Source organism: Schistocerca serialis, chromosome 2, assembly GCF_023864345.2.
Source record: "Schistocerca serialis cubense isolate TAMUIC-IGC-003099 chromosome 2, iqSchSeri2.2, whole genome shotgun sequence".
NCBI classification, from domain to species: Eukaryota; Metazoa; Arthropoda; class Insecta; order Orthoptera; family Acrididae; genus Schistocerca; species Schistocerca serialis.
Window position 1 is genome coordinate 877,650,329 of NC_064639.1, and position 19,483 is coordinate 877,669,811.

General features: G+C 41.5%; 1 protein-coding gene across 1 annotated transcript in view; it reads right to left on the reverse strand.

The window, feature by feature from the left end:
• The window catches only part of LOC126456099 (uncharacterized), a 94,072-nt gene that overhangs the window by 41,521 nt on the left and 33,068 nt on the right, over positions 1-19,483 (reverse strand). The window contains exon 5 of the mRNA XM_050091855.1: positions 13,637-13,777. Within this exon, the coding sequence (XP_049947812.1) occupies positions 13,637-13,777 (141 nt within the window). The remainder of the gene's footprint in view (positions 1-13,636; positions 13,778-19,483) is intronic.

Here is a 19,483-nt window from a genome sequence, read left to right on the forward strand (position 1 = left end):
TTAAAATTTCGATGAAAAAGACATTAAACAGTGACTACAGAATTATTATTTCTGAAAAACTGCTCAACATGAAACTTGCATGTTCTATCTCAATCACTCCATGCAACTGATCCATCCAACAGAGGTCATCCAAGGTCAATACCCCACCTCCTGCCAAGTACTACAGGTTTAAAAAGCATTCAGTTCCTCTCTTCGACCCTGTATAAAATGAAAATTTACTTTGATGGTGTTGTGTTAAGTTATCTGATGTTCACCTGAAGTAGCTATTAATTATAAACTGGAGTTTGGATTAAGAAGAAGGCATATGAGGCACTGTTCAGACATCTCTGTAAACTTACAAGGTGAACAGATAGTTTCTTGCTTCCCAAATTTCTAGGAAGTGTTTGTCATAATACTGCATTGTCGACTGATAACCAGGATGTGGCCACAAGAGTAAATGATGCAGTACTATTGTGCTTCCATCATATGTCTCACACAGGGATCATGAAAACGAGATGAGGGATTAGGATGTGTGCACATGTACGTGCAGTCATTTTTCTCCAATTCCATGTGCAAATAGAATGAAATAGGTAGTTACTAACATAGATAAAAAGCACTCTCTGACAAGCATTCTGCAGTAATTTGCAGAGTATATATGTAGAGAATGATATGCATTGATAACCATTCTTTCATTCATATATAGTGTTCCCAGATCAAATCGTTAGGGAGTATCCTAATCAAGTTACTGTATACGTATGCAGTATCATGGAGTTACTGTTAAGATATTACCACTACCAATAATATCTTTTGAATACCAGTAATTAGTTGGCTTAAAAAGGTGGAGACCTGTAAATTTAACTTTACTGATATCAGTGTTCTGAATGTTCCAGATTTATGCATTTATAAAACTGTCTTTTTATCTTGGAAATGTCTCTTGAAAACAAGGAACTACTACAGAACAAGAATGTAGACTATATCAGAGGAAATGAAATATACATGAATCATATCCAGCACAACATCCTATCAGAGGAGCATAATTAACAGTGATGTCAAACTACACAGTAAAAACCACACAAAATAAAAATTGCTAGCTTCTCAATATTTAAAATGAAGCTGAAGGCATTTCTAATAAAGCACTGTTTCTGTTCCTTAAAACAATTTCTGAATACATAAAATGAATGTTACTTTAAAAATTAGGTTGTAAGAATGGGCATCAAATTTTAATTTGCCTACAATTTTGCTGATACTATGTGTCATTGCATCCTGATATACTTAGATTATATAAATATCTACCTGCTTCTGCTAACTTCTTTTTTGCTGATACTAAATATAACTTTATGTTCATTTTGACCTGTCCAATATCAACTGTACAAGTTGTGTCTGCCCCCATTAGCTGAGTGGTCAGCACGACAGAATGCCACGCCAAGGAGCCCGGTTCGATTCCTGGCTGGGGCAAGGGATTTTCTCCACTCAGGATCTGGGTGTTGTGTTGTCCTCATCATCATTTCATCCCCATCTCCAACACGCAAGTCGCCCAATGTGGCGTCAAATGCAATAAGTACTTGCCCTCAGCGGCCAAACTTCCCCAAATGGGGGACTCTTGGCCCACAATGCTGTACGCTCATTCCCATTTTTTTGTATAAGTTGTGTCGTATGATAAAACTGGACCAAAAAAATTAAATGAAATGGACATGTAGGGTCAAATATCTCTTATGACTCTCTTATCTTCCCTCAAGTTATGACAGATTGCGTCCTGAGCATTGTAAGAGTACGATGACAGAGTAAGCAACAGAAGTATAACAGCACTGCTTGGGGCAGTACCAAATTTGCTTAATTGTTATGACTGATGGTCCTAAGACAGACAGAACCACAGCTGGTAAACACTGGTTTGCTCCTATTTACAAGTTTGTTGCTAGGGATACTATCAATTGTAACAATGGCCACTCAGAATTAATTTTTATTTCTCTAAGAAGGTCCATGAGAAATGTTCTCATATTCAAAAGTATTTCCTGAAGATGAGAATGCTGATATGTTGTCATCATCAGCTGAGATCTTGTATATATTTTTAGCAATATCGTGAAAAGGATAGTTGCTACTAGCCATATAGGAGAGATGCTGTGTTGCAGATAGGCACAACAAAAACAATATCAGAAAGTGAGCTCTTGGCCAACACGGACTTCATCAAAAATAGACAAAGCACACACACACACACACACACACACACACACACACACACACACATATATATATATGCACGATCACAGACTCTCAACTGCTAGAGATTGTGGTCATGGGTGTGTGAGTTGCTTCTGCATGAGTGTGTGTGTGTGTGTGTGTGTGTGTATACACTACCGGACATTAAAATTGCTACACAACGAAGATGACGTGCTACAGACACAAAATTTAACCGACAGGAAGAAGATGCTGTGATATGCAAATGATTAGTTTTTCAGACCATTCACACAAGGTTGGCGCTGGTGGCGACACCTACAACATACTGACATGAGGAAAGTTTCCAACCGATTCCTCATACACAAACAGCAGTGGACTGGTGTAGCCTGGTGAAACACTGTTGTGATGCCTCTTGTAAGGAGGAGAAATGCGTACCATCATGTTTACGACTTTGATAAAGGTCGGATTGTAGCCTATCGCAATTGTGGTTTATTGTATCGCGACATTGCTGCTCACGTTAGTTGAGATCCAATGACTGTTAGCAGACTGTGGAATCCGTGGGTTCAGGGCAGAATGCCGTGCTGGGTCCCAACAGCCTCGTATCACTAGCAGTCAAGATGACAGGCACCTTATCCACATGGCTGTAATGGATCGTGCAGCCATGTCTCAATCCCTGAGTCAACAGATGGGGACATTTGCAAGACAACAACCATCTGCATGAACACGACGTTTGCAGCAGCATGGACTATCAGCTCGGAGACCATGGATGCGGTTACCCTTGATGCTGCATCACAGACAGGAGCACCTGCGATGGTGTACTCAATGACGAACGTGGGTGCACGAATGGCAAAACGTCATTTTTTGGATAAATCCACGTTCTGTTTACAGCATCATGATGGTCGCATCCGTGTTTGGTGACATTGCGGTGAACGCACATTGGAAGCGTGTATTTGTCATCGCCATACTGGCATATCACCCGGCGTGATGGTATGGGGTGCCATTGGTTACAACTCTTGTTCGCATTGACGGCACTTTTAACAGTGGACGTTACATTTCAGATGTGTTACGACCCGTGGCTCTACCCTTCATTCTATCCCAGCAGGATAATGCATGACCGCATGTTGCAGGTCCTGTACGGGCCTTTCTGGATACAGAAAATGTTTGACTGCTGCCCTGGCCAGCACATTCTCCAAATCTCTCACCAATTGAAAACATTTGGTCAATGGTGGCCGAGCAACTGGCTCATCACAATGTGCCACTCACTACTCTTGACGAACTGTGGTATCGTGTTGAAGCTGCATGGGCAGCTGTACCTGTATACGCCATCTGAACTCTATTTGACTCAATGCCCAGGCCTTTATTATGGCCAGAGGTGGTTGTTCTGGGTACTGATTTCTCAGTATCTATGCACCCAAACTGTGTGAAAATGTAATCACATGTCAGTTCTAGTATAATATATCTGTACAATGAATACCTGTTTATCATATGCATTTCTTCTTGGTGTAGCATTTTAATGGCCAGTATTGTATTTTTAGTTTATATAACTTTGTATTCTGAGGGTTATACCAAAAGTAAGGTTCCCATATTTTTTACAAACAGAAAACATTGTTTATTGTTATTAATTTATACATAATTGAAAAGCTTACACTTTTGTCTAATTTTCAACATAGTCTCCATTTTTTTCGACACACTTTTGAAGGCGGTGCTCCAGCTTTTGTATCCCTAAGTCAAACCAGTTTCCTGCCTAACTGTTTAGTAAGCATGTGACCTCTGCTCAGACTTCATCGTTGCTCTTGAAGTGTTTGCCACCTAAGTGTTCCTTTAGCTTGGGGAAGAGGTGATAATCACTGCGGGATAAGTCCGGGATGTACGGAGGATTGGGCATAACAGTCCACCAAAATTTTTCAAAAGCTCCGTGGGGTCCAGCGATGTTGTGAAGAAGCACTACTCCTTGCGTCACTTGTCCTCTCCAGTGATTCTGGATTGCTCGCTGGAGTGTGGTCTGTGTTTCACCATATCTGTCTGAGTTTATTGTCGTCCCAAGCTGCATGAAATTGATGAGACATACCCCTTCCGATCCCAAAACACAGTCACCATAATCTTTCCTGCCGACTGCGTTTGTTTGAGTTTCTTTGGTGGTGGTGAACTGGAGTGACGCCACTGACGAAATTGTTGTTTTGTTTTTGGGATGCAGTGAAACACCCACATTTCACCTCCCATGATGATAGAGTCCAACAACTTCTCCTTGATGCCTCCTCCCTCACATTGTTGAAGAAACTTGCGAGCACAGTCATGGTGTTGCTCCTTGTGTCCATCAGTCAGCATCCGGGGTCCCAGTAAGTACACACTTTGCGATAGCCCAATTCTTCTGTTAAAGTTCTTTCAATTATGCCATGGGAAGCTTCAGAAGTGCTTTCAACAAGTTCACAGTCAGTGACCCTCCAATCCTTGAGTAGCTCACTGTTGATCTTCTGGACAGTCGCATCCAAAACTGGCAGTCTTCCACTCCATTCTTCATCGTGAACTTCCGTGCAACCCTCAGCAAAAGCCCTGCACCATTTGTGGACAAGCTGAATGGACATGCACTCTTCACCATAAACCTCAGTCAGTTGCCAATGAATCTCCACGTGTGGTAACTTCCTTGCGTGGAGAAACCGGATTACTGCTTGAACCTTGCACTTGGTGGGAGCGGCAATCAACACTTCCATCTCTGATGGCTGCCAAGTCAACACTGAGCGACGTAGTGAATCACGGATGGGCGGGCTCAAGAGTGGGCGAACCACTGCCCACAGCACTGTTGCCGGATTTAGCCTAGTGCCTTCCCTGGAGGCTGTAGCTCATTGGGAGCTATACTTTTGGTACAACCCACGGTTCAACCACATTCAAGATGACAGCACTTGCAGATCTTGACAATAAGATCACTTCTAGAATGTTCCCATGGCTGTCACATTTGCACCAGATTCTGTTGCCTGTAGTCCTGCTTTAAGAAGACCTAAGCCAGATTTCCAAGTGTTGCTCAACAAGGATCTCGTGGCTCAGTTTATTAAACTGGCTGTAACATGAATCTCTGCAGAATCTTTCATAACACATGTGCATTAAGTTTTTGTCTGGGTAAACAAATTTGTGGCATATTAATTTATTTGATGTCTTTCACAGAGCCAGTGTCCAATCGTGGCAGATTTTTGTTGTTGTGAAACATGTGGATACAGGAGGTGCTCCTCGACTGTGTCTGTTATTTGGCTATTGTGTGCCTTATCACATTTCCAAGGAGGGTGATAAATGTCCATTCAGCAAAGCCAAAGACCGTCTCTAATTGAGTAGAACAAGACATGGATTTTGGCTGGAGCACTGGATCCCTCTTTGTTAGTATGTTCAAGTTGTGTTGGTCACTACAACTTTATGATTTTTCTTCCCATTTCATTTATGTGGTGATTTATGCTTTACATTTGTTTCCATTTTATTATGATTCCTTTAATTTTCATTATTCTTCAGACACTGAATATCATGTCAGCAGGTATACATATCTGGTATTGCTGTTACAATGGTTTTTGTGGCCATGTGGTGGAATTTTGTGGTTCTGGGATTGCTCTCACTTCTCATAAAGGAACTGTGCAGTCTCCTGAAAACGCTTCCTTAGGTGTTAAAAATCTATGAGTTGCTACAGTTGTGTAGTGTGGAAGTTCCTTGATGAGCCAACTGCAGTACTTTGGTTCTCTGCCCATTGTAAGAGATGGATATAAGAATCCACAGTCTTCGCCATGGATTGTGGAGGATCACTTAGGTGTTTGGTACTGTGTGTGTGTTGGGGCTGTCAGTGCATATAGGTGATCCAATCTTTCTGTTGCAGATCCTGGACATGCTGCTGCAACATCAACTGGGTATCCATTGTGATGCTGAAGTAATGTGCACCCCTGCTTCATCACATTGGGTTTTTATGTATGTGGATGGAATATAGGTTTGCCAGGTTGTTCCCACAGTTGATACTAAGGTTTGACTTTCGTTTGCATTGAAAGCCAAGTCCAATTTAAGACTCACCCAATTATGTAATCAATCACATCCTGGAGGCCTTGACTGAGCTGTTGGATGTTCATGCTCCATATCATCTGCATTCAGTCCAAGTTGCTTGCAGTTTGCGGCTGCCTTATCGATGATAAAAATAGAGAAGAGGATCAGCTCTGCACTGATCTTTGCAGCACACCTGCACTGATGTATCTGAGGAACCCCATACTAGGCATGCATATGGAATGTTCATCCTCGCTGGTATGTTTGGGGGAGAGGGATGTGTGACACACAGACCCCACCATGATTAAAGACTATGAAGAGAGGACTATCATGTTTCATGCTGTCAAAAGCATGGGAGATGTTGAAGGAAGAGCTCTGACAAATTTTGAGCACTCTGTTACACACACCACTTTCTCCATTAGCCAAAGAAGTTACATCTCATGGAATTCCTGTATCAAAACCCAAACTGCTCTTCTAAGATAATGTGTTGTGCTTGCATGTGGTTGCTGGGGGCAGAAGCATGCTTTTATTCCCCTTATGTTATATTCTGGCAACTTTAGAGGATGTAGTGCTAGCAAAGTATAAAAACTTGACTTCCAGGTTCTCTTCTTGCCATTTATCTTTCCCTCACTTAACCAGTGTTCTATCCTGTGAAACATTACTAAATGCCTTTTCTGAAAACTACCTAGAACATGATGGAAATATACTGGATCTAATGGCAACAAATAGACCTGGCCCCTTTATGGATGTCCACATTGAAACTGACACCAGTGTCCATGACACAATTGTGGCAACAATGATTAACAAAGTACAAAGGACAACTAAAACAGGCAGAGAAATAGATACATTCAGTAAACTAGATAAAAAAATCAGTAGTATCATTTCTCAGTGAGGAACTTGAAACTTTCAGCACAGGGCAGAAGCATGAAGAGGATCTATGCGCCAAGTTCAAAAGAACAGTTGACCAAGCACTGGATAGATATTTACCCAGTAGAACATTTCATAATGGGATGTAACCTTCATGGTATACAGTCACTGTGTACAGAAACTTTTAAAGAAATAGAGATTACTGCATAATATGTGTAAAACAAAGTATAGGGCTATGGAGAGATTCTGAATGAAACACGTTGGGCTGTCAAGAGAGCAATACATGATGCCTTCAGTGACTACCATAGCAGAATATTGTCAAACGATATTTCTGAAAACCCAAAGAAATTCTGGTTATATGTAGAGACTGTTAGTGGCAACATAATTAGTGTCAAGTCCCTAGTGAATGACACAGGAACTGAAACTGAGGGTAGCAAAGCAAAATCTGAAATGCTTAGCTCTGTTCCTTTACAAAGGAAAACCCCGGACAATTACCCCAATTTTCATATCTCTTGAAAGACGAATGAAATAAGTATTAGTGTCAATTAGAACTGAGCAAAGTTCTGGGGCTCAATGCAATTCGTGTCAGATTATATTCTGAATTTGTGGCTGAGTTAGCCCCTCTTATAACTGTAATCTATTATAGATCGCTTGAACAAAAAATTGTGCTAAGTTCTTGGAAAAAAGCACAGGTCACACCCATCTACAAGAGGGGTTGTAGAAGTAATTCGCAAATTACCATCTAATATCCTGGACATCAATTTGTTGTAGAATCTTAGAACATATTATGAACTCAAACATAATGAGATATCTTGAACAGACTGACCTCCTCACTGCCAACCAGCATGGTTTCCGAAAACATCGGTAATGTGAAACCCATTTCACACTTCTGTCACATGACATACTGAAAGCACTGGATCAAGGCAGTCAGGTAGTTGCAGTATTTCTTGATTTCCAGAAAGCATTTGACTCAGTACCATGCCCACGATTATTGTCAAAAGTACAATCATACTGCGGTATCAAGGGCAATTTGTGACTGGATTGAGGACTTTTTAGTAGGGAGGATGCAGCATGTTATCTTGGATGGACAGTCATTGTCGGATATAGAAGTAACTTGAGATGTTCTCCAGGGAAATGTGTTGGGACCCTTGCTGTCCACGTTGTATGTTAATGATCTTGCAGACAATATTAATAGTAACCTCATTCTTTTTGCAGATGAAGCATTTATCTATAATGAAGAACTATCAGAAAGAAGCCAAATAAATATTCAGTCAGATCTTGATAAGATTTCAGAGTTTTCAAAGTGCTGCAAAGGTTGACAACTTGCTTCAAATGTTCATAAAAGTAAAATCATGCACTCTACAAAATGAGAAAATATAATATCCTATGACTATAATATCACTGTGCCACTGTTGGAATTGGCCAACTCATACAAATACCTAAGTGTAGGTCTTCATAGGGATATGAAATGGAATGATCATATAGGTTCAGTCATAGGTAAAGCAGGTGGTAGACCTCGGTTTATTGGTAGAATATTTGGGAAATGCAATCAGTCTGCAAAAGAGATTGCTTACAAATCACTTGTGTGACTGATTCCAGAACATTGCTCAAGTGTGTGGGACCCGAACCAAATAGCACAAACAGGGGAGATTGAACATATACAGAGAAGGGCAGCATGAATGGTCACAGGTTTGTTTGATCCATGGAACACAGAGATATTGAAGGGACTGAACTGGAAGACTTTTGAAGATAATGTAAACTATCTCAAGAAAGTCTTTTAAAAAAATTTCAAGAATCGGCTTTAAATGATGATGCTAGGGGTATACTACAATCCCCTATGTATCGCTTACATAGGAATTGTGTGCATAAGATTAGAATAATTACAGCTCTCGCAGAGGCATTCAAACAATCATTCTTCCTGCACTCCATAATTGAATGGAACAGGAAGAAACCCTAAAATTGCAGAGTGTAGATGTAGATATGAAATGCACTTGATTTCATGCTTCATGTTGTTAAGGTCTTTAGTATGGAGAATGGCTTTGTGCAGATCTCTATGCTAACTGTCCTGCACAAGCTTCTTCATCTCTGAATAACTGATGCAGTCTACACCCATATCAATCTGCTTAATGTATTGGCCTCTACGAGTTTTACTGTCCCCCCTTATTTCCCTACATTACCAAACTGACTATTCATTGATGTCACAGGATATGGCCTTTAAGCTGATCCCTTTTTTTTAATCAAGTTGTGCCAGAAATTTCTTTTTTTGATTCAGTAAACCCTGATTAGTTAGTTGATCTACCCATCTAGTCATCAGTATTCTTTTTTAACATCAAATTTCAAAAGCCTGTATTCTCTTCCCATCTGTACTAGTTGCTATCCACATTTAACTTACATACAAGTCTACACTTCTGTCAAATACCTTCAGTAAAGGCTTTCAGAGGAGTATCAGCAGTGTTAAGAAAAGGACAGACTGCTACTCACTGTAAAAGATGACCACTGAGCTGTAGATAGGCACAATGAAAAGGCTGTTACACAGTGAGCTTTTGGCCAAAGCCTTCTTCAGAAAAGAAAAAAACACCCATACACATAAGCAAGGGTGTGGTGACAGTTGGTTACCATAGGCTGAGGCTGGGATAACTGTGGGAGTGGAGAATATATCTTATGGATAATTCTCACCTGGCCAGTTCAGAAAAGCTGGTGGTGGTGGTGGGGAGAATCCAGATGGCTTGGGTTGTGAAGCAACCTTTGAAGTCAAGCATGTTACGTTCAGCTGCATGTTGTACCCAAGGTGGTCCACTTTTGTTTCTCGGCAACAGTGTTGCAGAGGACATTCATCCTGGTGAATAGCTGGTTGGTAGTTGTATCAACATACAAAGTGTGTGACAACTGCACCATAGCTGGTGTATGACATAGCTGTGTTCACAGGTGGCCTGGCCTGTGATGGGGTAGGATAAGACTGTGACAAACTAGATTAGGAAGTGCTGGGTGGGTGGCTGGGAAGGTTTTTTACCTGGTTCTTCCACAGGAACATGGTCACTGTGGCAAGGGGTTGGGATTGTGAGTGCTTTAGAAGTGGACTAGGATGTTGTGGAGATTGGGTGGGCGATAGAGCACCACTTCAGGAGGAGTGGGAAGAAACTTTGATAGGATGTCCCTCATTTCAGGGCACGGTGATAGGTAATCAAAGCCCTGATGGAGGATGTGGTTCAGTTGTTCTTGTTCAGGGTGGTATTGTGTGACAAAGCTGGATCTTAGTGGTGGTGGGAAGATTGGGGTTTGTGGGGATACAGCAAGGGAAATCTGTCTGATGACTAATTCTGGGGGATAGTGCCTATCTATGGAGGACTTTATGAGAATTTCAGAATTCTGGGCAAGGGAGTTCTTGTCACTGCTGGTATGCCATCCCTGGAGCTGGTATACTGGGTTAAGAGGAACAAGTGAAGTGAATGGGAGAAAACTTGTTGAAGTTGTGAAGAAATGAGGACAGGGTGTCTTGGCCCTGAGTCCAGATCATAAATATATCATCAATGAATCTTAAGCATACCAGCAGTTTGGGGTTTTGGAAAGCTAGAAGGGGTTTCCTCTAGATGTCCCGTACACAAGATAGCATCTGAGGGTGCCATGTGGGTGCTCATGGCTGTGCCGTGAATTTGTTTGAATACTTCCCTTCATTTAGTAAGGTGTATGAGGATTAAGGTAGTGGGTTTGGAGTCAGAAGGACAGTCGTAGAGGTCATGTTCAATAGAGTCAAGACAATGGGTGTGAGGGATGTTGTCCAAAAGCTCTATGTGTAACAGTCTTTTTATTGTGACTGTCTGTAACTCAATATGTCATCTTTACAGTGAATAGCAATCTCTCCTTTTCTTAACATTGTTGAACTTTGTATTAGATTTTAAAAAATTCCTATTTTTCAAACATCTTTCTTACTATTGACAGTCTGTATTTCATGACCTCTCTACTTTGGCCATCATGTTGTTTTCTTGCCCAAATAGCAAAACTCATCTACTAATTTTAATGTCTATTTCCTAATGTAAGTGTTCAGCCTCACCTGATTTAATTTGGCTACATTCCACTACATGTATTTTACTTTTGTTGATGCCCATCTTATAACCTCTTTTCAAGACACTGTCCATTCTGTTCAACTGCTCTTCCAAATCCATTGTCACCTCTGACTGAATTACAGTGTCACTGGCAAACCTTGAAGATTTAATTTGTTCTCCTTGAACTTTAATTCCATCTCCTCATATCCCCTTGGTTTCCTTTACTGCTTGCTCACTGTATAGATGAAATAACATTGGGGGTAAGTTACAAGCCTGTCTCATTCCCTTTTCAACCACTTGTGACAAAGCAAATGGATTCTTTCCAGTTCCCCATTTTTTTCCAAATATCTTCAATAGTGTTATTTTATGATGTTCACAGTACCAAAAAGCTTGAATATCACCTCAGGGCTTAGCCAGCTTAACTTTATTACTCAGAAACTGTGCTAATTGCAAAATACCAGTGATATAAAATTTTGCTATCATTTTTCCTATGTAAACAGATATCCAATTGCTAACTTTTAGATGAAATAGAACAAAAGTGTTTATAAATAATCAAAATAACTAGACAACTACTGCAATGCTGGAAGTTGAGTATAGTATGTGTCTTGCTCTTTATCTGCACATAAATTTTAGTAAATGAGACTTAATAAGGCAATAAACAATAGGTTATTTAACATCAAAGCACACTCTGGTGTGGACAATACCATTTGATATAGCCTACTGTCGCCATTTACTTTTCAGCTAGATTCAGTGGAGGTGCAGCTACTAGAGGTATATTAGCACAGGTAGATAGGATAATGTTACACGCTGCTTCCATTTCATGTTCGTTGACTCATATAACTGCATGCTGGTTTCTGTACAAATAGTAAATAAACCATTGCTCCTTGTATTTTATCCCTGCTGCCCTCAGAATTTCAAAGAGTGTAGTCCAATCAACTTTGTTGAAAGCTTTTTTAAATCTACAGATTATAAAGTAGGTATATCTTTCTGTATCATATCTACTAATACCAATCGTAGGGTCAGTATTGCCTCATTTTCCTACATATCTCAGGTACTCAAACTGATCATCCACAAGGTCAGCTTCTACCAATTTTTCCATCTCAGGTTTAGAGTATCCATTTCTAAAGAAAACTGGTATATGTACTGTAACTTATTGACAAGGCATTTTTATCCAAAATGGTGAGAGCCATGTGATTAGTTACTCCCTGTCCTACCTCATACTGCAGTTGCTGATGACAACAATATGGGAGCAAATACAATTAGGAATAGGGTGAAGGGAGTTAAAAGTGGCAAAGGTTCTCTTGTAATGTATCCCATCCAAATATGCTATGAAAATTTCTCAAGGATCAAACTGGAATCAGTACTAATGACTTTAGTATCTTCTCTTCAGTTTCCTCCATTAAGAGATCAGGTGCACCTGCTGAAGAGAGGCTTCCCATATTGATACTATCTGTATCTTCATAGTATTATCCGGTGAATAGGCAGCAGATGGAAGCTAATACATTTATGAGGACGTCCACTATCCTGCTCTTGAATTTCTTACTGATAGATTGCTGTGACTCACCATAGCATGACATGGCTGAGCAAAAGACTGTATTGAAGCTGACCAAGACATTTGAGTCACTGAGCTCAAGCTGCTACAGAGAGGATACAGAATTCCTAGAATTACATGAGTACTGTCACGATTTGCCAAGTAACGTCTTAGTAGTCTGGTTATTGGTTTTGAGAGATGCTATGTTGCTGCACCTATGATGATAATGATAGGGTAGAAAAGTATCTAGTCTTCTTCACACTGATCAGTCTTTGCAATATTGATGGTACTAGGGCAAACCATGGAACAAGAAAGGTACAACTTGAAAAGAATGATAAAGAAGTAATAAGTTCTGATGTTATTCACTGGTGTGTGTGGTATCAGTCCCAGGCCCATTGCTCCTGTTTTCACAGCTTACACATACACACATACAAAATATGTATAGTGTCTAATAAGATAAAAAGTAACAGGCCAAAACAGAAATTGTTCCAATCATACTAACCATCATCAGACTGAGATTACAGATGGCATGAGAAGCTGGTGCCCAGAAATAACATAAGATATCCAGCATGGGTACATTACGGTGCTACACAGCAGCTATGAGCATTGACCGCATCATAGATACCTTACGGTATTACGCAGCACAGAGTATCGACTTCTTATGTTGTCTGTGTTTCAGGTTGATGAGATTTATTATAACTGAAACAGGTTACCTACAGTAGAGTGACACCAAAGTAATGTGCAGTTTGTTTGTGAGTGAGGATGGATTGTAGATTGACCAGATTGTTCCCACAGCTGATAATAATGGTTGCCTCTTGTTTGCATTGAAAGACAGGCCCACTTCAAGGCCCAGCTGATTATGTAATCAGTCATATTTTGAAGGGTTATTGGACAGTTACTATTTATTCTTATTTCAAGTACAATCAATGAATTTCCAAGATGTTGCCAAAATGTCTTTCTTTTCTGTTAGTTGTATATGTAATCTTATCTGAGTACTATTATATCACTTAGTGAGTAACAAAAAAATCAACATGGATTTGCTTACCATCAAAGCCCTTTTCACAAACACACAATACACAGAGAGGATAGTCAACTGATAGGTACTGTCCTTCTGTATGTTCATATCCATTATAAATGCACTTCATTGTTGGCTCAGTTTGTAATTCTTCTTCATTGCCATCTGGCACTTTAACATTAAAGAATTTTCTGTTTTAGAAGACAACTTCTGAAAAAATTATCAATTAATGTGTAGATCACATTTCTTTTTAAACAAAGAATGGTCAGTGCTAAACAGATTGGTCAATGCAGAGTTCAAATGTCATGTGAAAGTTTCTCATGTTCTGAGTCACTGGTGAATCATAAATCACTACAGTTATCATTTATTCACATTATCAGACTGAATATTCAAAGAACTTAATGTTATCTTATTCACTAATGCATTAGAAATTTTAATGACTTTTTTCCTTGTTCTCGCCTTGTAACGGTAAACAGATCACACCAATGAATTGTTATCACAGTAGAGTTCACTTGATGTGTAACAAAAACCACTATGCAACTTTAAAATTGTGTTAAACTTCTAACAAAATGTACAGCCAAGTTGTGCTAAATTTGTAACACCATTTCTCATTAGTATATGATTATTAAACAATAGTGTTGCCTGTGGGTGCAAGCGGATGTGTCGGGAAAAGGATGCTGGGCTTTTTTTTTTTAAGAATTCACATATTGTTGACAGGAAGCACATGACCTTATAAATGTTTATATAACAATTTACCGTGCCAAAACCATCAAATTACTACAATATTCACATTACTGGTTTTGGCAATTTATTGCTCTCTTCAGATGTGATACTTCATCCACAAACAGTTTCATCATAATACATAAGAACTCAAGTTATATATGTTCTGAGCATCATGAAAATTATAAAATGTATCAGTAGTCTCTTTTACCATGTGATGACATACATATTTCACTGAGATATTTTATACTATTCCATGACTGTCAGAATGCATATAACTTGAGTTTTAAATGTTACAATGGAACTATTTGTGGATTAACTACCACCTCTTAAGATGGTGACAAGCTGGTGAAACTGATAATAGGAATATTCCAGTAATTAGGTTACCCTGACAGAATAAATTATTATATGAAGTATGATGGGCTGCTAGGTGCAGTATCATGAGGCTGTGCTGAGAGTGAGTGGGGAGGGGAGAGAAGCTGAGAAGGAGAAATAACTGTGAAGATGCACTAGGGAGACCTGCAAGTGGCTGGAACTTGAACAGGGAAGGCAACTAGGCAGGTGGAGCGCAGGGACTAGTGACAGCTGAGGCCATGGAGGATGTCTTGCAGGGAGGGCTCTCAGCTGCACAGGTCAGAAAAGCTGGTGTTGGCAAGAAGGATTCAGATGTGACAGTAGCTGAATGCAAGCACATCGTGTTGAGTGGCACATTTGGCAACTAGGTCGTCATCTGTCTCTTCTTCACAAAAAAGAAGGAATGAAGATTAAAGTTTAACATCCCATTGACAATGAAGTTGTTGGCGATTGTGTTCTTCACAGCTTGATACTGGCCATTCATGTGGACGAACAGCTTGTAGGTAGTCATGCTCGTGTAGAATGCTGCAGAACCGTGTCAGCTAAGTTGCTAGATCAAATGGCTCTTTTGCAGATGGTCCTGCCTTTGAGAGGGTAGGAGATGCCTATGGCAGAACTGGAGTAGGTGGTAGTAGGGGGATGTATGGGAAGGGTTTGCAACCAGGTGTTTTAAAGGGATTGGAGATATGAGACATGAGGCAAGGGGTTGGGATCAGAGCTGGAACAGAGATGGATAAGGATATTGGTAGATTTGGCGGGTAACAGAATACCACTGTGGGAGGGGAAGCATATTTCTCATTTCAGAGCAGGGTGATAGGTAGTCGAAACCGTGGTGGAGAACATGATTCAGTTATTCCAGTCCTACTTAGTACTGGACCGTGAAGGGGGTGCTCCCTTGTGGTTGGTCCTTGACCTGCCCCTTTCCTAAGAGGCATTTATAACTGTTAGTTTTGCACAGGCTAAGTTTTGTAAAAGTGTTCCTTCATTCCCTCGAAATGTATTTTGTTTGCGGCTAACTGTTTTGTTTGTTATCTCTGTGTTGTGAGCACTGATGTGTGTGCCTTGAGTCTGCCTCACTGCCAAAGCGTGTTGGACCACCTGGTGGTCTGTTGTCTGGGCTGCTGGTTTCCTAGACTTGAAACTAGCCAATTATCAGACTGCTGCAATGTTTCACAGAGCCGATGGGCAATCTGTTTTATGTGATCCCTTATCATGGGGATTCCTGATTCCTCATGCAAGGTCCTGGTCAGGTAGTCTCGCAGTAAGTACGAGGTGAGTCACCCCTTGGAGATGATGAATATGGGTATCAGGCATATTTCTCCACATTGCGGATGCATATTCTAGCACTGGTCAGATCAGTGCTAGATACAGCAATGCTTCCTCCAGACTGTGTAATTATGCTAGGGATAGCGTAATTCCACAGTGTGAAGGAAGTATTTATTCCAGATTTAATACGGGGAAAGTATGAGCTTACCCCCAGACCTCACGAATATGTGGCGTCCAGTTCAGATGCCTATCAAGAGTTACCCATAGATACTTAGCCACGCAAGACTAGGGGATGGAGCCTCTCATGATTTGCAACAGTTGAAGGTCCACGAGCAATCTACATCGTGTTATTGTGACAGCCTGGCTTTTCATGGCATTGAACTTGCGACGCCATTTCATAGCCCAGGCTCCTAGGATATCGCATGCCACCTGTGAATGGCAATGAGTGATGTCGATTGTGTGGGAATGTGTGTAGAGTGTCGTGTCATCTGCATACAATGCTAAGGATATTCTGTCTGAGTGCAGTACATCAGCTGTATACAGAGAGTACTCGGCTGTATACAGAGAGTACAGCAGGGGGCCGAGAACTGACCCCTGCAACACTCCAGCACATATAGGCGTATTACTTGAGATGCCATCTTCGGCACAAACAGGGTAAGTTCGGTCATGCAGATGTGCCTGACGTGCAGCATCAGAAACTCCTGTACAAAAAGTTTGCAGAGGAGGCCCTCGTCTCGTGCCAACGTGCAGTCAAAGGCCTTGGAGACATCAAGAAGTATTGCCCCTGAGTATTTCCGATGCTCTAGGCCTTCCATCGTGGCCTCAAAAACACGCAGTAATTGGTGTTGTGTGCTGTGGCTGTGCCAGAAGCCGAACTGCTCTGAGAGAATCAGCCCCCTCCCTGTTCACATGCTCCATGAGCCATTTGATATAAGTTCATTCGAATGCTTTAGACAAAACAGGGAGCAGAGTGATTGGCCGATAGTTTTGAGGAAGCCTCGCGTCTTTGCCTTGCATGGGAATGACATCCACCTCTGTATGTTTCCATGCGTAGGGGTAGATGACAGTCCACAGAACGTAATTGAAAGCGTTTGAGGTAGGTCACAGTGCACCAGGTGGGAGTTGTTTCAACATAAGAGCTTCCACCTGGTCACAGCTGCAGGCCTTCCTAGTATTTAAAGAGTGAAGTTGAGCATCAACTTCCTCCTCAGTGACAGGTATGATGGCATTATCTGCAAGAAAAATGGACAGCCGTTGTTGTACAATTTGCATGTGCTGCTCATCTAAATCATCCGCTATTGGAGTAAAGTTGTCCACAAAGCAATCAGCCTAGACATTGGCTTTTGCATCAGGTTCGCAAACAACTGCTCCGCCGACTTTCAGAGGAGGAAGAAAGTGCCCTTTTGGTAGGAATTGTTTAGTTAGTAGCCAGGCAGAGTCATCTTCAGTGCGAAGCATGGTTACTTTGCCAGCCTAATCATGATTTTGGTGGTTTTCCACTGCCACCACTATTTCGTGGTGCAGCTGATTTAGGTGGCATTTGGTGGCAGAATGGCGTGTAATTTGTCACTCACAAAAAAACCTATTCTTGTCTCAAATGGCTTGTAATACTTCAGGGTGGAACTGGTGCGATCTGTGAGAAGGCCTTTGTGTACCCCTAGGTGTGGCAGCATCTACAGCCCGGAGTGTTTCCACTGTAAGCTGCCTCAATGTCTCGTTTGTACCGATGATATCTGAGTGTGGGATGGCAGCAAGAGAGCCTTGCAGGTCCTCTCTACTGTTCCCAATTTACTCTTCCTAGTTACCACCATAATTCTGATGGCTCCACACCATCATTTTCTATATCGAAAATGAATTTAAGATAGTCAGTCGAGAGAGCCGCTCGACTTGTGGTAGTAGTTAGGTGTCTGACTCCCCTCACCACTGCAATGTCGAGCATGTTAGGGCAGACGCGTGCGTTGTTTGGCTAATGCATCAGGTCATACGGCCCTAGAACTATCGCGTTGTGCTGCCAAATTACACACAGTAAATGGCAACCACTGTTGCTTGTTACCCTGGAGTGCCACTCAGCGAGTTTTGCACTAAAGTCTTTCACAATAAAAAGTTTACTGTGCAGAGACAGTAACTGTAAAACCTCTGGATTCTAGTAGTCTTCCAGGAGGCCTATAAACTGCAATGAACACAATCCAACCTGACGTCATTTCTACTGCAATAGCAGTGGTCTCGATTGTTGCTAGTTGTGGGAGCTGCACAAAATACAGTTTGAGTGAGGTCTTAATGTAGACGGTAGTACCGTCTCCCACTGTAAGCCGATTAGTGCAGTGACAAATGAAATTTGCTACCACACATGGATGCCAGATTTTAGGAAGGTTTCCTGGACAAGGCAGATATCAGTTGTCTCGTCACGTAGGAACTGCTGGAACTCTCCTACTTGGGAACATATGCTGTATGCATTCCATCTGCATATGGTTAGGCCACGAACCATCTTAGACATGGTGTGCCTGTGTTGCCTGTTAGTGGGTGGCTGCAAGGGTCGTCTGCACTGCTGTCACAAGGATGGTTGGAAGATTTTGGAGCAGCTCTTTGATGGTTTTCAGGAGAGAGTAAATCTCATCTCTTAAATAATCATGATTTGCGCCAGTTTCCTCATTTGTAGAGGCATTTACATTTCACAAGTGTTCCATCCCCAATCCATTTCCATGAACGTCGACCACAGTCAGTTGGGCAGCCACACGTTCCCTATTCAGTCCACACCCGACAACAACTTCTCTAGTGGAGGTGTGTGCAGCATTGTGCCTCATCTGACCAATTCTGGAATAAACGGCTGTAGTGTGAGGCAATGATATGTGTAGTGGATGGGTGCCAGGAGGTGCTGTATTAAAACTCGGCGAGAACTTTCCAAATGATTTATTGTTTCCAACCACAGTGCCCTCATACACCTTGGTCTATTTCACAGGGCCCTGCAATGCTGAGGCAGCACCTCAGTGGCCCATGCAGTGCAATTCTGTGTCTAGCTGGCCTTGTATGCTGGCAGAGAGCTGCCACACTTGAATGAATCTCGTTAGAAAACAGCACTGATTTATACTCGGCTGTGCACCTCAGTTTTGCCAATTGCGCTGCTTCGCGTGACATACTCATAACACGCTAGGTTGGCCAGTAGGCCCCTTCTGCCTGCAACTTGAGCCATGCAAACTGCCGCGTGTGCTTTCTCCGGCAGTTCTATGCCCCTGTGGCCTCTATTTGCTTCGCAACTGCTGATATGCGTAACCCACTGCAATCCGGCCAACATCTGGCTGTAACGTGTGCTCAGAATATTGCATAAAGCTAACTTTCCATGTCCTAAACGGTGGTGCCGCTACATTATTCCCCTCTTCGGAAAGATCCGGTTCCCGGGTCGACCATTAACTAGCTCTTAACTTGTTTGGGTCAGCACCTATGGCATACTTCCTTACTACTAGAAAACTTAAATGTGGTCTAGTGCCCTCTTAAAACCATGACATGAAACCAAATGTAAAAATTCCTTACTGGACGACCACT